This window comes from Ursus arctos, unplaced genomic scaffold, assembly GCF_023065955.2.
Source record: "Ursus arctos isolate Adak ecotype North America unplaced genomic scaffold, UrsArc2.0 scaffold_32, whole genome shotgun sequence".
Classification (NCBI taxonomy): Eukaryota; Metazoa; Chordata; class Mammalia; order Carnivora; family Ursidae; genus Ursus; species Ursus arctos.
The window spans coordinates 4,111,531-4,133,704 of record NW_026623008.1 but is presented as its reverse complement, the minus strand read 5'-3'; the positions used below and the strand labels follow the sequence as shown (position 1 = coordinate 4,133,704).

The 22,174-nt window shown below is 56.5% G+C and overlaps 1 protein-coding gene across 4 annotated transcripts in view; it reads left to right on the top strand.

The window, feature by feature from the left end:
• The window catches only part of ACOT7 (acyl-CoA thioesterase 7), a 111,225-nt gene that overhangs the window by 37,587 nt on the left and 51,464 nt on the right, over window positions 1-22,174 (top strand). For 3 of the 4 annotated variants that reach the window (XM_026519962.3, XM_026519963.4, XM_057305420.1), the window contains exons 2-5: window positions 2,864-2,981; window positions 9,127-9,283; window positions 13,755-13,846; window positions 18,210-18,324. In XM_026519962.3, the coding sequence (XP_026375747.1) occupies window positions 2,864-2,981; window positions 9,127-9,283; window positions 13,755-13,846; window positions 18,210-18,324 (482 nt within the window). Of the gene's footprint in view, window positions 1-1,734; window positions 1,769-2,863; window positions 2,982-9,126; window positions 9,284-13,754; window positions 13,847-18,209; window positions 18,325-22,174 lie in introns of those variants that run through there. The other variant, XM_057305421.1, reaches the window with a different exon arrangement.

The window sequence follows — 22,174 nt, the reverse complement described above, 5'->3', positions numbered from 1 at the left end:
GCCATTTGTATGTCTTCATCGGAAAAGTGTCTGTTCATATCTTCTGCCCATTTTTTGATTTATTTGTTTCTCGTGTATTGAGTTTGAGAAGTTCTTTGTAGATCTTGGATACCAGTCCTTTATCTGTAGTGTCATTTGCAAATATATTCTCCCATTCCGTGGGCTGCTTCTTAGTTTTTCTGTTTCCTTGGCTGTGCAGAAACTTTTAATCTTAATGAAGTCCCATAAATTCATTTTATCTTTTGTATCTCTTGCCTTTGGGGATGTGTCATGAAAAAGGTTGCTTTGGCCGATGTCGTAGAGGTTGCTGCCTATGTTCTCCTCTAGAATTTTGATGGATTCCTGTCTCACATCGAGGTCTTTCATCCATTTGGAGTTTATTTTTGTGTATGGTGTGAGATAGTGGTCAAGTTTCATTCTTTTGCATGTAGCTGTCCAATTTTCCCAGCACCATTTATTGAAGAGACTGTCTTTTTCCCACCAGATGTTTTTTCCTGCTTTATCAAATATTAGTTGCCCAAAGAGCTGAGTGTCCATTTCTGGGTTCTCTATTCTGTTCCATTGGTCTATGTGTCTGTTTTTGTGCCAGTACCATGCTGTCTTTGTGATCACAGCTTTGTAGTACAGCTCGAAATCCGGCATTGTGATGCCCCCAGCTTTGTTTTTCCTTTTCAACAGTTCCTTGGAGATTCGGGGCCTTTTCTGTTTCCATACAAATTTAAGGACTATTTGTTCCAGTTCTTTGAAAAATGTCCTCGGTATTTTGATCGGGATAGCATTGAAAGTCCCTCTTTACCCATTTTAAAATCAGATTTTTTTTTCACTGTTGAGTTGTGTGAATTCTTTATATATATTTTGGATATTAACCACTTATCAGATACACGATTTGCAAATATTTTCTCCCATTCTGTAGGTTGCCTTTTCATTTTGTTTTAAAAAGATTTTATTTATTTTAAAAATATTTTATTTATTTATTTGACACACAGAGCGTGAGCACCAGTAGGGTGAGCAGCAGAGGGAGAGGGAGAAGCAGGCTCCCCACTGAGTAGGGAGCCTGACATGGGGCTCAATCCCAGGACCCCGAGATCATGACCTGAGCCAAAGGCAGCAGCCTAACCGACTGTGCCACCCAGCGCCCCTGCCTTTTCATTTTGTTGGTGGTTTACTTTGCTCTGCTCTTTTTACTTTGGTAAAGTCCCAGTTGTTTATTTTTGCTTTTGTTGCCTTTGCTTTTGGAGTCAGATCCAAAAAACCATTACCAAGACTGACGTCAAGGAGCTTACCGTAAGCCTGTGTTTTCTGCTAGGAGTTTCATGGTTTCCATTCTTATATTCAAGTCTTTATCCGTTTTGGGTTGACTCAAGAAATATTTTTAAATGAATGTTTGAGAAGCCAAGTGAAGCTTCTTTCCGGTTCTCTGGGGTTCCCCTGGCCTCTGCTCAGGTTACCATGACTGCTGCCCTGAGCCAGTGAGGCAGGGCGAGAAAGCCACATGACCTGAGTGGGTCTTGGTTCTCATAGCTGGCTCTCCCCCGAGATGAAGGGGTCACATTTGGGGGTGGATAAGAGTCCGCTGTCAGTCACCGCAAGATGTCTGTGCTTATTTGCCAGAGAATAACATCTTCCAGCTCTGTCTTGGAGCTTCCGACCTTCTTGCAGTCGGTTGGGTAAATATTTACCTAGAGGGTAAAATACTGCTGGTGAGCGAGCGTGCATTGCATGGGCCGTGTGCCAGGCACTGCGCTGGACTTGTTATCTGCATTGTCTTGTGAGTCTGTCCTCCCACTGTCAAGGGCAGTGGTTCAGTTATTATACCTATTTTAAAGAAAAGGAAGTGGGGGTATGAGAGTTTGGTCAGCTTGCCCAGCTCACCCAGATAGTAAGAGCGGGAGCCAGGAATGATCTCGGAGTCTGATTGGCCAGACTGAGCTGCTGTGCAGAGCTGTCGGGAGGTCATAGCCCCAGAGGGTGGCAGAGCTCCCTGGCCCTGCGAGGAGGGTGCTGGTCCTGGGGGCTGTGCTGGGTGAGCCCATGTGGATGGCGGGCATGCTGGAACCGTGGCATGCTCTCTGCCCTTCCCGTCTCCAGGCCTGAGGCTGGTGAAGGCAGATTGCATTAGCCTGACTGTGGTTTGGGAAAGTGCCAGCTCAGCTGAGGTTGCCCACTGTAAGAGCACCAAGCTGGCTTCTTGCGATTCCAGAGATTTCTTGGTTTCCCCACCACTGGGTGCCCACAGCAGGGATGCAGTTTTTCCTCTTTGGGGCAGTGAGGTGGCATTTCAGTTCCCCCTGACCCTGGAAAGCTCCCAGTTCCCAATCCCAGGGACTCAGCCCCTCAGGCTCCCTGAGGAGCTCAGCAGGCCAGGGGCAGGTGGTGACAGGTGTTCCCCTGCTGACAGGAGTCTCAGAACTGTGGCACGTTTCCACTTCTCAGAGCAGCCAAGGCTCCGTGCATTAGCCCCTCTTCCACGGGGTCACAGCCTATGTCCTAGTGCTCATTCATCCCTGTTGATCACTGGCGAGCCTGGGAACCAGGAGGGGCAGGTGTGCTGGGAACCTCAACAGCCATGTTGCTGCCTTGCTGCCTTTGTCAAAGGCCCCTGCTGTCACCCCTTCCCGGCGGGGTGCCTGTGGCTTCGGGGATACGGTCCTGCTCTTCCTCCCTCCCCCCATGGAGACAGGACCCTTGTCTGGGGCCGTCAGATCAGCAGCCCACTCTGACCAAACTCCTGGAAAGTTCCTTTTCCTTCTTCGGGAGCCATTGGTCTCTCTGGAGGACCTTCTCCTCACCGTGGGTTGTCGCTGTTCATGAGTGACGTCCTTCTCAAAGGCCTCATGCTGCCGCTTCTCTCTCCTCTGCCTAGGATCATGCGGCCGGATGATGCCAATGTGGCTGGCAACGTCCACGGTGGAACCATCCTGAAGATGATCGAGGAGGCAGGGGCCATCATCAGCACCCGACACTGTAACAGCCAGAATGGGGTAAGCGTCTGCGGGCCATCACCCAGCCCGCTTGGGATCACTGGGAAGATTCCAGGGCCAGGAGGCCTGAGGTCCCTCTGTGTGTATCATCACACCACTCTTGGGTTGGGACAGGAGTTTACTTGCAGTGTTCCCCTCCTTCGTCCCCTTCTAGAATCCCTGGATGGGACCAGTTGCCGTGGTGCTTGGTTTGGGACTCATCAAGGAGGGATGGGGGACAGCTAGAGAGTAGGCTCGGAGATGGCCGAGAGCTGCCTTTAAGCTCCTCCCCCTCCATCCAGAAGAGTCTTGGTTTCTAGAATCCCCCCTCCCCAGCTTGGCTGCCCTGGGCCTGACCCTCCATTGCTCCATCTGCGCCCCAGGGGCGGGGTGGGGCCTGGGCAAGCACTGGCACTCTTGCGGGGGAAGCCCAGCGAAGCCCTGCCAGAGTGCCCGGGATGAGGGCCAGGCTTTCTGCTTTTGCAACTTGGGCAGCTGGGGGGCATTTGGCCCATCCTCTCCTGCCCTGCCTCCAGCCCCGGGGGGGACCTGACATTTCCTCTGGAGGCCACCCAACGCCTTTGCTGGGGACGGGGTCTGTCTTGCGCCACACTGCCACCTGGGGGCCAGCAGAGGTGCAGAACCACTGGCTTCTATGTCCCTGTGTGTGTGTGTCCCTGTGGGCCTGGGCCAGCCACCTGCTGTGATGAGAGGAGGAATGCATGCTGGCTGGAACAGGGAGAGAAGGAGAGAGAGCGCAGCACGTGTGTGTGTGTGTGTGTGTGTGTGTGTGTGTGTGTATGTGTGTGTGAGAGAGAGAGAGAACAAAGCCAGGGTGAATGTTTCAATGGGTGGACATGGGCTTAGGGGACCTCAGCATGCTTGTGAAGGAGGGGCTCACCTGCCCAGCTAGGGGTCTGGATTTGTTCAGGTGCCCTTGGAGTTCTGGGGCAAACCAGGCCATGTTCAGAGTGCGCCCTCTGGTGGCAGCACAGAGGATGGGCCTGAGATATGGGGCGGGGGCTAGGGTGAGGGCCCAGCCCCTGGTGGCCCACTGAGACAGTGAGGGTCCCGGGCAGGCCTGGCGGGACAGGCTGGACCCTGGGAAGGAGAACCTTAGGATGGGGGAGAAGGGGGGGGGGCTTGGGTGGTGAGAACCCACGTAACTGCTGCTGGTTAGTGAGTTTTTGCAAAGCTCTGAAGCGCTTCTGTTTATATAATCCTCCCCACACCCGTTATTATCCCTGTTACCCCCATTGCACGGGGGAGGAAGTGGAGGCACAGAGAGGCTGCATGCTTGCCCGAGGCTGCGGGGGGAAGCAGAGGGTGGGTCTGGGCCATGAATCCAGGCCTCGAACCTGTGCTTTGAGGCCCTGCTCCTCATTCCTTCCCTAGAGGGAGCCCGGGGTGCAGGAGGGATCGTTTTGACATGTTGGCTTGGAGATGTTTCTGGACTGGTGTTCCCAGGGTAGAGGTGTAGAAGTTCCAGGCTCAGGAGGGACTGTGAGCTCCAGGCAGCTCTAGCTGGTTAGATGCTGGCATGGGGGCCAATGCTGGCCTCTGAGGGGCTTCACTGGGGCTCTGGGTCAGGGAGGGGGCACCCTCACCCTACTCCCCTGGAGGTCTCATCCAGTCTATGCCTTTAGTACTGTCATGTAGCCCTGGGGTTCTGTTTCCAGCTGGAACCTCTTGGTTGGCTCCATCTGAATACTTAATTGTCCCCTTGACCTTGATGTGCCCAAAAAGACTCCCTGGACCTGTACCCAGACTGCTCCTCCCAGTCTCCCTCTGCTCTGTACATGACCTCTGTGGCATCTGGTTACCCACACTCAAAATCTGGGGCCTTCAGTGACCCCATTCTTTCTCTTCCGTTGTGGACACTGGCAGCCGATCCTGTTGGCTCCACCTGCTGGGTAGTTCTGGATCTGTGCACCATCCACCTCCCTAATCTCATTTCCCACGACTTCCTCTTAACACTCCCTTGGCCCACACTGGCTCTCTTGCTGCTGTGTGACTGGCCGGTGTTCCTACCCCAGGGCCTTTGCACTGCCTCTTCTCTCTGCCTGAGCTGCTCTTCCCCCCAGATATCTGCAGGACCCCCCTCACCTCCTTCCAGTCTGTGTAAATGACCTCCACTGAGGCCTTTCCTGATGACCAGCTCCCTTCTTGCTCCCAGCTGTTCTCAATAGCACTGTCGCTCCTAGAACATTGTGGGTTTTGCTCATTTATCTTTGGTCTGCTCATCCCTCCCTCTGACCCCTGCTAGAGTGTAAGCCCCGTGAAGGGAGGGACTTTCGTCTTTCGGGTCCCTGCTGGATGCTCAGCGTCTGGGTGGAGGCCTGGAACACAATGGCCTCCCATTGGCCATCTGCTCCTTGCCAGAAGGGTGTGTGTGGAATCGTCATCCCGTGGAGTGCTTACAGTGCACCAGTGACCACACTGTGTGCTTGACCTTTTCTTTATGGAATCTTCCCGAACGTGGTCTTAGCCCCACATTGTAGGTGAGGCGAGGAGGCCTAGAGAAGTTACACGGCTTCCCGAGGGTCCCCTCTTCTGCGTGCCCTCCGCTGAGGGCGGCCTGAGTGGGTGTAGGGCAGGTGCGGTCCAAACAATCATAGTAGTGGGAGCGAACCTCTCTGACCCGCTCGCTCCCACGTTTGATCCCCCCGTGTCTGTGACGGGGCGGCTCATCCCTGTCTCCACAGATCATCCCCTCGAACCCTGGCAGCAGCCTGCTGGCCCCACTTCTTTCTATATTTTATGATGTCAAGAGCTAGTGAGAGGCAGAGCTGGGAGTTGAGCCCGGGGCCCAGTGCTGTTCTGACTGCTTCTGAAGCTGCTGTCGTGGCTCCAAGCCCGTGGCCGCTCAGGAGCCCGGCCCCCGAGGTATCTGGGCCCCCGAGCCATCTGGGCCCCCGAGCCCAGCGAGCGCTGTGATCCTGGTCATCTCTGGGACTGTGGTGAGGGCATTTCCTGGGATAGACTAATCAGAGGGCTTCTGGCTGCCTCCCGGGGTGGGGCTGCCCCTCCTGCTTTAAGCCCCAGCAGCAGGGAGCTCCAGGGCTGTGTCTGAGCACAGGCAGCCAGACGGGTGGTGTTCAGCTTGGAGATCCTCCTACCACATACAGATGTTCCTTGGCTCGTGGTTTGAATTTTTGGGTCTCACCTGTTCTTCACGGAATCCCAAAGGCGGGCCCAGTGCCCTGCTAGGCCCTTGGACAGCACCTCATGGTCAGGTTGCCTCTGCCCTGGGTCCAGCTCGTGCTGCCCACGCCCCAGCCCGGAGGAGAGCCCCCAGGCAGCCCACCTGTCTCTTAGGCTGCCCTGTCTGCGAAGGACTCGGAGTGGCTGCCCTATAAACATTCATTCTCTCCTTTGGAACCAAGCTTAAGATTCCTAGCAAGCGGCTTCCAACCCAGAAGAGCCAGTGTGAGGCTTCTGCCGGCATCCCAGGCCAGGCCTGGAACTGCGTGGAGAGCAGGTCTGTCTCCCCCTGGGTCAGTGCCCATGTTCCGGGTCATGGAAGGGAACAGAAATGCCACCTGCTAAAAAGCTCACACGACTCTGAAGTGCGGGGATAAAAAATGAGCCAGTCTGCTCGTCTCCTCTGCCCCTCCTGCAGAGTCCTGGCCCCACGCCTTCCCTGGCCCTACAGGCTGTTCTGACCCCTTCGCTTGCACCCTGCTGTGCACCCCCCCCCCACAGCCTCCACTGTGTGCACTCCAGCCTGCTCTCCCCTCCTCTGGGGTGCACACCTCCATACCTGCCTCCTCCCAATCAACACCTTTTCGTTCATAGCTCAGCTCAGATGTGCCCTCTGTGGGGAGGCTGCCCCCTCCCCCAGCACTTCCCACACCGCCCTCTTCAGAGCACCTGCCACCATGTGGCTTTGTCCCGTTTGCTTACTTACCATCTGCTCTGACTCACTCCCCCGAATGCCGCACCAGGTGCAGGGCCTGGCTCCACGCATGCCGGTAGCTCCCTCCGGCAGCGGTCTCGGGTTCCCTGGTGTACCCGCAGTCAGCCACGGTCCAGAAGCAGATGACCCTCCCTCTGACGGAGCGTCAGAGGGTCAGTAGTCGCCTAACGCTGTCACCTGCCCACATCATTCACCTCCTTCATCTCGGCTCGCGGGCATTTTATCTTCTCTCCTCCTCCCAGGAAGAAGTGCGCTAAGATGGAGCTCGTCCATCCAAGACGAAGCTGCATTCCCATTAAAAATTATTCCTATATATATTCATGTATGCTGCCCGTGTGTGAGTGTAGCCATACCAAAATTTAACCACTCTCCAGTAAAGACACCTGGTTTCATTCCGTTTTGGGTCTTGCTAGCAGCGCATGGATAATTCCACCACGTGGCCCAGAGGCGGGGCCTCAGTTCCTGCCGGGCTCCACTCTGTGCATGCCTTTCCAGCTTTCTGCCAGTGGGTGGTGCTGTAGCCACAGAAGTCTGCTTAGGGGCCGCTGTGTTTCAGTGTCAGTGTGACTTACGGGGCGAGTGGGGGTGAAGCTGGTTCAGATCAGAATAGCTACAGCTTAGCCCTGGAGCCAGCCACTCTGGTCCCCTGCCTTGCTGAGACCTGACTCTGGCATGTCTATAGGGACAAAAACTGGAGGGACGCCCAACCCCGCGTTCCTGAGACTCGCCTGGGAGGGGTGAAGGTGCGGGTTCCCTGAGTGTCCCTCCAGAGGCAGGTCCCGCTGGCTTGAACGGGCCAGGGAATTTGCATGTCCGTGAGGCGGCAGGTGGGCTCGTGCACCGATGCCACAGGTGGTACCACCGGGGCTCAAAGTGACTGTTACTACAAGCTCGATCGCCAACCCTTGGACGAGGGGTGCTGTGAGGATTACCTGGGAAAGCGAATACGAGAGCGGGCAGGGCCGGATGGCAGGCTCTCTAAGGTGAGGCCCGGTCTCCCACTCCCTGCTCCCCATCCAGCCTGGCGGTAGCCGAAGAGCCTCGCACACCTGTGCCCAGCCTCCTAGAAAGGAGGGTTGGTTCCCGGGAGAAAGCAGTAGACGTGCCAAGTGCTCTGCTTGGCAGGGAGGTCCCACTGTTGCGACTCCAGTGTCCCTTGTGTCATTCGGTTCACCCAGACGGCAAGGAAGCAGTTCTCCGTGCCAGAGCCGGGAGGGGCCGAGGCACTGCTGTCCTGTTGAGAAGTGCTTTGGGAACATGCACCGAAGTGTCCCTTCAATCTGGGAAGCACCCCCAATACTGAAAGTGATTTAAGTAAGAGGACATCCATCACAGGATTGTTTATAGTAAGAAGCAGATGGACCCCACTGGAGCCAAATCTCTGATAACGGAATATTCCATTCTATTTGGCCATTAAACATACTTTTGCAGTGGAGTGTTGTGACGTCAGTCGTGGAAAGGGCCATGTGGAAGAATGAGGAAGTCTGTCACGTTCAGTAGAGAACGAGCCCCAGCGTACCGTGTCGTGTGCCCTCCAGATGGCACTCCAGGCGTCGATCGGTTTCCACGGGGGTCCTGCGGGGCTGGGGACAAGTGACAGGCTGCACACCTGGTACCCTATACCCTATACCCTTTCCTTCCTCTGAATTTCGAGTCCTGCAAATGGGTTCCTATCTGAAGGATAAATAACATTTAAATAAAGGAATATTGGTTGCAGAGCACCGTTTGTACTGAGGCAGGTTATTTTTCCTTGTTTTGAGTAAAAAAAAAAGCAAGTTGTGGACACGTATGTTTATGTTTGCATGACTGTATGAGACAGAGTAACTGCACACGAACTGGGGAGATCCCATTCCTGGGGAGAAGAGCCTGGGAAGGGAGATCCCGAAATAGAAAGCTGGGGTGTCTTTGGATGGGAGGAGTGATTTTCCCTCCTCTGTCTACTTCTCTGTGTATTTCCCAAATTTTCCATAATGAGTATGTCTTTTTTTTTACCTTTCGTTATGGAAGCAATGCATGTCTTTTGTGGAAAAATTAGAAGAAAGAAGCGACTCCTAAACTTCACCGTGCAGAGAATCCTGCTGGCGCTTCCCTGGGGTGTCCCCTCGAGGCCTTTCTGTGTCTCCCGTGGTTTTGCAGTTAGGAATGTGTGATGTCAATAAATGGTGTTACTTTCACAGTGGGAAATAGAAAGGCCGTTTTCGAGGGGCATGTCCAGGGTTGGGGCTCACCTGTCTCTGGTCTCTGCAGGAGCGCTGCGTGGCCGCCCTGGCCCGCGTCGAGCGCACCGACTTCCTGTCGCCCATGTGCATCGGCGAGGTGGCACACGTCAGCGCGGAGATCACCTACACCTCCAAGCATTCTGTAGAGGTCCAGGTCAATGTGATGTCTGAAAACATCCTCACAGGTAACTTCTGCACACGTCTCTCCAAGCCAGCTCCGTTGGGACCCGCGCCAACAGCAGCCGTAGCTCACGCTGATGGGGGGCTGGCCCTGACGCTGTCCGTGACTGACGTCCTTCCATTCCCAGCTCCACCCGTGACGGAGATACTTCTGCCATCCTTGTTCTGTAGATGGGGACGGGTTAAGCAATGAGTCCAACAGCAGGATTTGAGTCTGAGCGGGGTTCAGGCTCTGGACCCAGTGTGCAGCCACTGCCCCTCCTGCCTTCCCAGGGTGGAGGCCTGGTGACCGGCTCCTCGGGCAGAGGGCTGGCAGTGGGCTGGGAGGGCACAGCTGCCCTCCGGCCCCCTGCTCTCCCCCACCACCCGCCTTGCTGTTCCATGTAGGTGGGGGCCACTGGCAGGGTTGGGGGGGCGGGGAGGGCGTGGGTTGCTGCCCTGCACCCCTGGCCCCGCATTCCAGGCTTAGGCTGAAGCACTGGGTGAACCTTTGACTCTGGTTTGATCTGAATATTCTCTTTCTCAGAGTGGTAACCATGGAAACCCCTTCTCATCCTCCCACTGGGCTCTGCAGGGGAGTGTGCCTCTGCTTTGCACTCGCTGCTGCTTTTTATAACCAGGCTGCTGACAAGGAAGGCAGGCCCCTCTGTCCCTTTGCTGCCCACCTCCCTGCCCCAGGCCACCCCATTGTCCCACCTCGTTTCATGCTTGCCGGGGTCCTTGGGTCCTATGCCTGATGCCTCTGACCCCTTCCTTGGGGGCTGCTGCCTGCAGGGTGCTGTGCTCAGAGATCTTTCAGGGGCTCAGCCTTCTCCCCTTCCCAGGCCTGGAGCACAGTTATCTATCTGGACCTTCCCGGTGTCCTCAGCATGCCCGGCCGTGGTGCAGTAAACGATTTCGCCAAGCGAGGGCCTGTGCTCAGGGAACACTCGGCGTCCCTGTGGCCTGTGTTTGTGGCCAGGCCCTATTGCCGCCTGTGGCTCTGGCATCGAAGGGACCATGGATGCCGCACACTGTGGCACAGGAACAGGTACCCGGGCACGATCTTCTCACGATGCAGCCTTGGGGTCCGTGTCATCGTTCCTGTGCTCTGTCTCCTTGTGGCCCAGGCCTCCTCTCCTGGGCGGTAGTCACTGCCGCTGCTGCTGCTCGCTGTCTTCAAGCTTCCTTGCGGTGGCAGTCCCATCAGTGTTGCTTTTTCATGGTGATTTTCAGCAGCTTGGAGCCAGGGACTTCCAGTGGGGGAGGGGCCCGCCTACCAGATTTCTGGCCCCAGAGGAACCCCTGAGAAACAGAGTAGTGTTTCCCTGTTGGCGAATGGAGAAGAGGCCAGGAGACAGAGGCGTTCTTGACTTGCAAAGTGGAGCTCACCCCAGCGGCGTTGGCCCCCCAGCATAGTGACTCTCACGGGGACAATTCTGGTTGTCACCATTGAGGCAGAGGTGCTGCATCCAGTGGGGGGAGGGCAGGGATACAGCCGCACAGCCTCCCCACTACGAAGGGTGACCCAGCCCCACATGTCCTGCACCGAGGCTGGGAAGCCCTGCCCTCGACCATGAACTCTGGGAGGAAAGAGTCATGTCTTCCTCTTCCTGGCAGCTTCTCTTGGCTCATAACAGACTTAGAGCTGGTAACTACAGGTGAATGAATGATGGAGTGAATGAATGACCACATGAACAGAGGTGGTCAGGAAGATCTGTGTTTCTGTGCAGAGATGGGAAGCTGACAGATGGTTTTGTCTAGAACCACATGCTCTGCCTGACTTCTAAGGGATCGTTCCCACTGTGGGGCAGGAGGCTCTCGCCTGGGGCCGTGGCGGCGAGATGCCAGCCCTCTACCCCGCCAGTAAGCCTGCAGCCCCGCCCCCCAGCAGCCTGGGCCTCGGCCTCGGCTTCGCTCCTTCCCTGCAGGAAGGGCACACAGAGCTGACGTGCCCTGCAGAGGAGAGAGCCCGCGGAGAGGAGCGGTGCTTGGGCGTCCACCCTCACGGCCGGGGGTGGGGCAGGCTGTGCGACCCCGCTGTGCTCTGCTTCTCGAGACGCCGCCGCCTGACCCTCAGGTCTCCCCTGTTGCACGAAGGGGACTTTTCTCCGTGTGTTGGTCCTCTTGCCCCGGAACCTGCTGCTGAAGGGCCAGATGCCCCCCTTCTCATTGCACCACCACAGGTCTGGCTCTCGCTCCTGCATTTCTTCCTGTAAGTGCCACGTCTGCGCGTCTGCGTCTCCGTCACCCTCCCTCTGTCTTTCCAAGTTCGGATCCATGCAGACAGATCTCTTATTCTGGGACCGTGTGTCTCGAGGCCTCCCTCTCTGTGCTGACGTGTGTCTTTCTGCCCACATGTCTAGGATGTGAGGGCAGGGCTGGGTGGCTGCCTTGTCCCCTGCAGTTCCCCCACTGCCTACAGCAGTGCCTGGCCCCGGGGACTCAGGGTGACTCTGACCAGGGGTGGGGAGGGAACTGAGAGCCCAGGAGGCAGGGGTCCCCTGTCTTGGGTGCCCCTGCCTCTGTGGCTGTGCAGCCTGTCAGGAGGCAGCCGACCGAGCACACGCCGAGGCAGACAAGCAGCAAACCTTTGCCTTCCAGACGGCTCATTCATCTCCGGCAACTGTCAAAATATTAAGCTGACTAGGACGTGATTGTTGCAAATTGCTCCAGAAAATAGCTGGGAGCTCTTAAGATTTTAAAATAGGTGTTTTTAATGCTGCAGTTGTCTTTTGATGGTTTTATTAAATGACGGAGAAAGTGCAATTAGCATGTTTTGCCTCATTTGTCCCGTGGTGTTCATTTGGGTCTAGAGGAGGGCCACTCCAGGTTTCCATGGAGACCAGCTTGTCAGGCTGGCGGAGTCAAACAGGAAATCTTTATTCCCAAAAGCAGGTTGTCAGATTCACTCTCAGTCAAAGTGCAGTGAAAATATTTTCCATGCTATTTGCCTGTGGTTCCCAAGTGCAGAGAGCCTGTTGTCCTGATGGGGCCACACTGTTGGGGCCAGGCCCCGGCCATGCTGGCGTTAGAGCAGGCCTGGCTCCGTGGGTTTGCCGTTCTACGTGACCACGGGGCTTGGCTTGGGCCTTGGGGCTGTGTTCAGGGGAGGAAACCAAAGCCCCGGCTCCCTTTGGGAAGGCAGGTCAGAAAGCACTGATGAGAAAGGAGCTCCTTGAGGGGCTTTAGAGAGGATGCCTGGCTGCTCCCATCCTTCCCACTTGCTTTCTTTTATTTCCACAGTTTTGCTGTTCTCCTCTACACTGAGGACCTTCTGTGTTGAGGAAGATCCTTTTTAAGGCAACCTTGCAAATATTTCCCTGAAATTACTGGGACCCTGGAGGTGTAGGTCTATACACAAAACAGCACCAAATTGCTGTGTGACCCTAGGTAAACCCCTTGACCTCTCTGGGCTCTAGGCTCCTCCTATACAAGTGAGAGGGGTGCGGTGGACTACGTGATCTCTGGGCTTTTCTGGCCCATGGTTCTTAGCCCAGACAGGCCTCTCTCGTAACCCCAAGGAAAGTTCTTTTTTTTTTTTTTTTTTTTTTTTTTAAGATTTTATTTATTTATTTGACAGAGAGACAGCCAGCGAGAGAGGGAACACAGCAGGGGGAGTGGGAGAGGAAGAAGCAGGCTCATAGCGGAGGAGCCTGATGTGGGGCTCGATCCCAGAACGCTGGGATCACGCCCTGAGCCGAAGGCAGACGCTTAATGACTGAGCCACCCAGGCGCCCCAAGGAAAGTTCTGTTTCCTGTCAGCCCACAGTGGGAGTCAGCAGCCCACTGCCCATCTCTCAGCACTCCACTCCGAAGTGTCTCGATTGGAGCTCTGAGTTGGTGGCAGCAAATTCAAGTGTCCAGTGTGAACCCTCCCACCTTGCAGGATGGGCCTTGCCCGGCTAGCCGTACAGCTGTGCTCGTTTGTGGCCTGGCCACAGCCACTCCCCAGGCTGCCCGTGTGGGCTCTGGCTCTGTGTCTCCCCGAGCCTCACGTCTGTGGGCCACTGTCCTTCTGGCCCCCCTCTGGCAGGAGCTCGTAGCTGTGTTTAGCAGGTGGACATTCCCTTGCTGAGCCCTGTGGCGTGAAGCTCCCCAGCAGAGTGTGTTCGACGGGAAGTTCAGGGTCTGCTGGATCTGTTTGCAGAAACTCGAGCTCAGCTGGGGCTGAATGCCCTGGCTTTGTCCCCTCTTCTCTGGGAGGTGGCTGGTGAGGGCCCCACCCGAGGCTCCTCAGGCTTCTGTCAAACCCCTGCAAAGAGGAGGTGCCTGGAGTCCAAGCCCTGTTAGCAAATGCTGGAAAGCCAGGACCCCCAGGCTTAAAGTGTATGATCTGAAGTCTTTCCAGCAACCTCCAGAGGGGCAGCATTGTGGTGGAGGTGGGGGGGCTCCCCATGCTCTGTGTCCACACTCCCACCTTGTGTTTCAGCCCCACTTGCCCTGTGCCCTGTGCTCTCCCTACGCCATCACTCACGTGGTTTTTTTTCTCTGAAGGTACTAAAAAGCTGACCAATAAGGCCACCCTGTGGTATGTGCCCCTGTCCCTGAAGAACGTGGACAAGGTCCTGGAGGTGCCTCCAGTCGTGGTAAGGAGACCCCTTCTTCTCTCGGGCGGCAGATGGCAGAGGCTGCACGGGCGTCGCAGGACAGCAGCAGCGGGGACTGGGGGCCGGGTCTGCCGGCCGGACACGTCAGTGGAGTGGGGTGTCCCTGTCTGGGATCTTCGTGCAGGTTTCATTCATGTGGGGAATGTCCTGGTGGATACCCCTCCTGGAGGACCCTTCCTCATGTCCCTGACCAGAGGGAAGGCGGGGGGTCGGGACGGTGTTGGGTGACAGGTCCTTCTGCGAGAGCCAGAACCTCCAGGCTGTGTGGCCCAGGCCAGCCGCTCCCCATCTTGGCTAAGACATCTCTGTTTCCGCCTCTTCTCCCGCTGCCCTTGGTTCTCTCTGGGGTGTTGCTGCAGACAGAAGCTCTTTGTGTGAAGGGAGCCCATTGTATTCATTCCGGGCCCCCTGCAGGCACGCTCAGGGTGAGCAGGCTTTTGGAGGGTGAATGTTGTGCCAATAGAAGGATTTAGTTCCTTCCCTAAAGTTACCCCTCACCTCCTCCTGGGGTACCCAAGTCCCTGCGTGTTTCCAGGACACGCATGACAGCTCTTCTGTGGCCTGCCGCTCTGTTCTCACACCCAAGCTGTTCTAGAGGGAAACATGCCCTGGCTCTGGCAGTGTCTGCCCTGGCAGCGAGCATTTTCCTCCACTCGTATAGAGAACAGATATTTTAAAATAATGAAGCCGGGACCTGCACCCGTAGGAACTGGTGGTGCCAGCTCACAGAGGAACTCGGTCCTGTCCTCCTCCCCACGGGGACACCCTGGTGCAGGCCCTTCCTGCTTGGGGGAGGCCCGCTCTGTCTCCCTGGCAGACCCCTGCACCCCCGCCTCTGCCCGTGCCAGCCCAGCGTCCGACTGCACACCCTGCCTGGGCCCCCGGGGCACTCGAGACCCAGGTGGCACATCTCCCCAGGTGGGGATGGCTGCCTGCTTGGCTCTAGCTGCCATGCAGTCTAGATGTTTAAGAAACTGTCTTGAGACAAGGGAGCCCTCTCCACGTTGAACAGGAAGGGCACTTAGACCTTGGTCTGGGTTGGATTGGTGGCTTGTCCTTTGGTCCCATGGGAGAAGGGAGGTAGTGCCACCACCGGCTGACGGCACTGGCGCCACCCGTCCCTGCACGAGTGAGGAGAGCGGGTGAAAGCTCACAGTCAGGGCACGGAGCCCAGTGCTCCTGGGGATCACCCCTTTGTGAGGGTCCTGGGACTGCTGGGATGGAGGCCCCAGGGGAGGACCCTTCCTGTGTCTTCCAGCCGCACCCCTCCCACCTCTGCCTCTGACTGCCCCTGTGGGGGTGAGTGCACCTCCTGCTTGGTCGTTGCCCATGGGGTTCTGCTGCAGCAGGACCTCATCCAGACCCCGGCTCTGTCAGGTCACGTGCACAGCTTCCGGCGGGCGGAAGTTTTGACAGACACTGTTCCACCCAGAGCACCGCCCTTCAGTCCAGCCCGCCGGCCCCCTCCCCCCTCCCCTGTCTCTGCCCTCCCTGCAGCACTGACTGGGGCGGGGACCCAAGACCAAGAAGCAGGAGTGAGTCTGAGGCACAGTGATTTTTCTCTTTAGGAATTACGGTCGTGCCCGCCCCCGCTTTTATCTTTCCCACCAACCACTTGGTGCTCAGTCAGCCGCATCGCATGTAAATACGACATGATTATTGGACTGATTTCATTTTCAGACGCCACAGACTGTGGGAGTCTCTGGCTTCGGCACCAGATGATACATGTTCAGGGCTTGATCCTGAAGGAAGATTCTGGGGCTGAGCCCATGAGCCTTTGCTCCCTCTGGCTCCTTAGGGCCGGGGGGCTGAGAGCTTTGGGTCTTTGGCCAGCAGGGCAGGGGTGGGCGGCGCACCAGGGTCAGGGCAGCTCTTGGCCCCAGGGAGCACTCACCCCCACATCCCAGAGGGGCCCGGAGTTTTCCCATCCCTTTGTTTAGCCGGTTTGATAAGACATAAATACCAACTTTGCCCTTGTAGAGGCGGAAGCAGAGAGGGCTGCAGATGGGAGAAGGCACGCCGCTCCCAGCTGCAGCTGACGCTAATATTTACGGGAGCTTGTCCCCCCACACATGTGAGCCCCCCATAGAAGCCTTCGGTTGGTTTGAAGCAGAGGTCTACTGTTTTCCTTGTCCTGATCGATCCTGGAGAGCTTGGAGTCTCTCCAGCGTTTATGCTCATTGCTGGTAGCGTGGCCACAAGGCTTTCTCATGCCACCCCCCACATCCCGCCATCGACCTTTTACAGACTGCTGTCCTTTATTTGAGAATACACGCATCTCTCTGTCCAGGTGTGTGTGTTACACACGTCTCTCGTGTGTATATACGTACCACAGACACGTGTGTCCCACACATCTCACAGAACACACGCTTGCGTGTGTGCACAGGTGGACTGCACGTGTGCGTCTCCCTGGAAGAAGCCCGGCCGTCCACCCTGTGCAGCGCTGTTCAGTGTAAGAGGCTGTCCCTCAGCTCCACCCTCTTCTCCAGGAAACAGGGACCCCAGTATCCCTGCAGTGACCCTGGAGAGGCTGGGGGCTATCCGAGAGCGGGCACTTTGGTTGTTGGGTTTTATTTTTCCAGTGTCTGAATGTGCACTTGAGTTCCGAGTCCTGCTGGGCTGTTGGACTTGTGGGCTGAGCTGGCTTCTGCTTCTCCCCAGCCGGGCTTGATGAGCCCTTGGGGGTGAGGGTGGGGTGCCAGCCCATCATCAGGACTTCTGGTGATTCTGTCCCCAGATTCAGAGCCAGCAGGCCCAAGGTTGTGAGGAGGCTGCGTTTCCTCCGTCTCCGTGGCTCGTGTCCGGCCAGGGCCCCGCCAGCTGCGTGTGACAGCCCAGGCCCAAGCAGTGTGCTCACATGGCCAGGGTTTATTATGCTCGGGAGGTTGGCTCTTTCTTAAAAAATCTCTTTAGAAGGCATTTCCTGAGGACACTTGAGTTCTGCCGTGAATTTTGCCGGATAGGCGCAGCACAGGCTCCGCACGTACGGTTTTTACTTTGGACGGAGGGACGGGAGGCCGCAGTTTATTTATGGAGGAAAGGGTTAAATTATCCCCTGCCACTTAAACATGCAGGGTTTGTTTCTCTTGCACACACTCCTCAGCCCCTTTCTCAGCCTCCTTGGGAGACGGGTTCTCAAGCCTCAGATGATGGTAATGAAGCCGTGGAGTGGTGCTCAGACCCCGTGTGATTTGGAGCAGAGCCACGAGCAGGAAAATCAAGACGTTTAAAACTGGCTTTTCAAAGAAGATCTAAAATTGCCATCTGAAATGAATTTGCCTAAGTCAGAGAGGCTTCAGCTGGGGGCGGAGAGGGCCCAGGGGGCCCTGAGCTTGGTAGCTTCTCCACGGGCTCAGCCACAAATGCTGCTCGAGTGAAGGGAGGGGCAGGTGTTGGAGCTGACCAACGGGAGGCCGGCTGGGCCGCGGTCAGCACGGGGGACCCGGGCCGTGGCAGCAGGAAGAGAGGGCTGCCGGGGGAATGGCCCCCACGTCCTGACCTGGGGCTTTTCCGAGGGGTCCCGCAGGGAGGGCGTGTGTGCCCTATGCTGGGCTGGAGGACAGGGCCCTTGCTGTCACATCAGGGAAACCGAGTGTCTCCCGCTGTGCCTACAGGACCCCCGGTTTTTGTGCCAAGTTTATATTCATGTTTATTCTTAACTTCTTGGATCCGAACCTCTGCGATCCATTAGGAGAGCTTTGCTGGGACTGTCTTAGCTTTGGTGCACGTTCCCGCAAGCGTGCAACCTGTCAGACAGGCTGGGAGGTCAGCAGAGTGAGGGTGTCCAGGGCATGCGAGAAACCTGCTCTCTCCTCGCCCTGTCGGGGCTCCCGTGATTCTGTAGTTCTGTGTCCAGGGATAAATCGTAGGAAGGATGGGGCACGTGTAAAACATGACGGAGATTGTTGATGTGATGTTTTAACAGTGAAGAACTGGGAGCAAGCCTGATCGCTCAGTCCTGGGTCCACCTCCTAAGTCCGGTTAGGTTGACAAGTTCGGCCACTGCAGGGGAAGGAGGAAATAGTGCTACTTGGAAACCTGGCACATGGCACAGGAGAACTTTTATATACACTTGGGCATGAGAACAATTTGAGGAAGATACAAAGCAAACATTTAAGTCACCTTATCTCTGGATACATGAAATTTTCACTTTCTCTGTGTTTTTATTGTTTCTATTAAATATATATTATCAGGACAATGATAAATGGCTCCCGTTACATAACTGGAGACCAGACAAGAAGAGCCTTGAGCCTGGGAAGCCGGGCCATGCCTGGCCGGGGAGGGTGAGGGGCGGAAGGCCGGGGTCACTGCTGCCAGCTTGACCCTCTGCACCTCCCCGCAGTACTCCCGGCAGGAGCAGGAGGAGGAGGGCCGGAAGCGGTACGAGGCCCAGAAGCTGGAGCGCATGGAGACCAAGTGGAGGAACGGGGACATCGTCCAGCCCGTCCTGAACCCAGGTAAAAGCTGGGGTGCAGGATGGGGGGCTCACCTCCCCCAGCAGGTGCCGAATGTGGCAGGCTCATGAACCTTCTCCTCTTGGGGCCGGTGCAGCCCCTCACCCTATGTGCTGTCCTGGGGGCCCTGGACCCTGTCCCTGCACCCTACAAACGTGTTCCCAGGAACACCATCAGCAGTGAGGGGATGGGACAACTCACGGGGTGCTGCAGGCCTGTGGACTGTTGAGGCAGAGGCCCCACTCCCCGGCACGGAGGAACGAGCCTATGCATAGAGCTGTGGTCATGTCCTTCCCCCAAGGTGGCTCAGGAGCACATTTTTTATGGGATTTCTAGCTCATAAAAAACAGGCGAATGGCAGCAGCTTTTCCCACGTTGTTGCTCACCAGCCTGCCGCTCAGTTGTCTGCGGGAGTGCTGGCTTCCTCTCAGGCCGCATCCTCCTCGTCTTTCACTCCCTTGCCTGCAAGTCAGGTGGCTGGCGTTAGCAAAGTGTCCGTCCGGAACCCAAACAGAGAGGTCCAGGGCTGGTGTCCCTCCAGACAGGACTTTCCTCCCCGCATCCATAACAGACAGCTCCCCTGCTGCTCAGAAGGTTCAGGGCAGGGGCTCTGGGGGGGTGTGTTCCCATCAGGACACGGTGAGCCCTTGGGATGTGGGTCTTCCCAGTAGCGTGTGTCTCCTCTGCACACACAACAACCACATTTCATCCGTGTGGACAGGACCCTCAGGAAGGTGCTGTGTATTCTGTGTGGGGCTCACAGGTGACACCTCTGGGTGCCCTGGACACAGGTGTGTTTGAGTTCCTGATTTGGTCCTTGACAACTGAGGACCTGTCCCAAGTACTCCCTTTCCTCGCTGTTGTGCCCCGATGTGCCCTGGGCTCTCCCCTCTCCATGCTGTGCCCCGGCTCCCCTAACCAGGATGACGGTGAACTCCAGGGCATGGGCTGAGCCAAGTTTCTGCCCCCCCACACCTGCCCAGGCCACAGGCCACATTCAGCATCAGGGCAGGTGCGCTGGCGACAACCCAGCAGGTGTGCACGTGAGGACGGGACCTCCTGGGTTTCAGCTGCTCTGCCCTGGGTTCCTCGGGCAGCACCTGTTCAGTTTGCACAGGATTCTGTAACTCTTTCGGTCCCTCATGCCCGACTCCCCCTTATCTTTCTCACGTGCCAGCCTCAACCTACCCACAGCAAAGGCCGGTGGCCTATGCGTGGGGTGGTGTCTTCACTGTTCTTTTCACATCTGTTTTTCAGTGAACGTGAAAATGATAAATTAGTTGTTGGTGTTCATAAGAATGTTGCTGGAATAGGCGATCTGTTTATAACACAGTCACCCACAAGACGGGCCTAGGGTCACTCCTGGTGACTGAGGGCAGCAGTGACGCCAGACCCAGGCTCTGCTCTCGGGGGCAGGCAAGCATGCTGGTCAGGCAAAGACACGGAGAACTGGCAAGTGATGTGAGGGAGTAGAGATGTCTTAGGAAAGGTACAAACTCAGTGCTGAGGGTATTCTGGGACTGAGAAAACCTGGAGGGGGCTGAATGGCAGCCCCCCTCCGCAGAAGACATGTCCATCCCCAATTCTGGATCCTTCCATGCAGAAAGGGTGTTTGCTGATGTAATCAAGGATCTCGAGATGAGGTCATTCTGTTTTACCCAAGTGGGCCCCCAATGCAGTGACCAGTGTTCTCATTAGACGGAAGGGGAGGGACAGTGTCAGCCCAGCGGCAGCACGGGTGGGCCAGGAAGAAGTCTGGGCAGCACGTGGGGGCTGCTGGGGTGAGTGCTTGGGGTGGAAGCCGGGCCCAGGGCCGAGTTCAGTCCTGGATTCCTCCTTTAACTGTCCGGGAAACTGAATATAATGCTCACAGTTTCCAGCCTAAGTCCCTTCACGCTTGGGGTTATTTCCGGTTTGCTCTCCTGTTTGTGAATCGGATACTAATGTTTCTCAGAATCTATTATTCTCCAATGGTATTAATCAAAGGTGACGTTCTGGATCTCAAGATTTCTTTTTTTTAAAGATTTTATTTATTAGAGAGAGATGGGGGGGAATGCACGCATGAGCCGGGGGGAGAGGGAGAAGCAGACTCCCCACTGAGCAGGGAGCCCGACATGGGGCTCGACCCCAGGACCCTGGGATCATGACCTGAGCCGAAGGCAGACGCTTCACCAACTGAGCCACCCAGGCGCCCCCTGAGTCTCGAGATTTCTTGAGAGATTTTTACAAGCTTTTATTTTTATTTTTCTACATTCCAATAGGAATGCATCTTTCTCAGATGATTGGCTTAGGGACTGGCTCTTAAATGCATCGTCAGGAAGTCACAGGCCCGTTCCTTGGTGTTCTTGAATGTGGTCCGCATTTCCGACCTCAGTCTCCCAGTAGAACTGGCCTTGCCCTGGCAGGGTGGGGCTGGGCCTCTGCAGGCAGGCCTCCCAGTGCCTGGGGAGGGGGACAGGAGCTCAGCAAGAAGGGCAGGGCCTGTGCTTGGCACTGGGGGTCTTTCGAACACTCCAGCCACCCCCCCACATCTGGAGACCTCTGTCACTGTTGACACCAGAACCTGATTTCAGCAGGCTGTTGCCTAGCAACTCCCTTGCAGGGCTGACCTCATCCTTCAGGTATCCTTTCAGAGAGTCTGGGAGTTCTTTAAAACCCAGCTTTTTTTTGTTGTTGTTGTTATTGTTTTCTCCATCCGACAAGAGAAAATACAGTTACCTTGAATTGTTTGATCCACAGCCGTCAGATGTCCAGCTTTGACCATGTAGGGACTGTGTGGCCATCTGGAGCCATTTGGGGGCTGCCGCGTTGATGACAAAGAAACCCGGCTCCAGTTGCTGGTCTGGGCCCAGGCTCCACCTCCCTGGGGCCAGCCCATGCTCGGCCACCCCTGCGAGGATCTGCTCTCCCAGGATCTGACCAGGCCCATCATCCTGTGCCCGTCAGCATTTGTTCTGGGGAGGGAGCGAGGCATGAGGAGGCAGAGGCAGGGTGGTGAGGGACACATTGTCCCGTGTCGGGGTGCCTGGGTCTGAGTCCCACCTCTGCCTCCATGTGGACTTAATCTGTCTGCCTCTGTTTCCTCGGCTGGAACACAGTAAAGGGGACTTCCGTGCATTTACAGCCGTGTCAAACCTCTCCCGTTGCTGCCCTGGGGACCTCGCTCAGGTTCCGGACGGCGTCGGGACGTTGAGACCCAACATCAGGCACCGTGTTAGCCAGTGTCACGGTATCTGAGATCCTAGTGTCTTAGTAGAGGTTTGTCTCTCGTAAACCCCAAACCGGGTGTCCTAATCAGGGGTGTCCTGCAGATGGGGTGGACTCGTAGCTGTACGTCTTAAACAGGTAGCTTTCGGGGTTACCTCAGAAGGGGAGCGATTGGGGGTTTGGCCTGAAAGCAGGTAGCCCTTGACTCGCCCCTTTGGCAGGGAGGCAGCCTGCGGAGAAGGCTGGGCGGTGTGTCCAGCCGTGTGTGGAGAAGGCGAGGAGAAGGGACCGCCCAGTCCTGCCCGCCGACCGCCACGTCCCGCTTCCTTCCCTCGCCCGTGTGGGACACTTCACCCGGAATCCGGTCCAGCCACCGCCTCACCTCAGAGAGCAGTATCTCGGATTGCGTGTGGTTTCTTGTTGGGTTTAGATGCAGGACCTTGTGGGCCAGTGGCCGATGACCAAACCATGGTCCCCCTGCACCGGCACTGTGTCCACGCGGGGGTGGAACAGGAGACGAGAGACGAGGGGCAAACATGCTCATGGGTTCCCGGGGCTGCCGTGCTGGCAGGGGAGGGCTGCTCTCGGGGTGGGGGGCTCCTTGACCCCCATCTGCTCTCTGGAAGGGGCTTCTTGTCCGCTATCC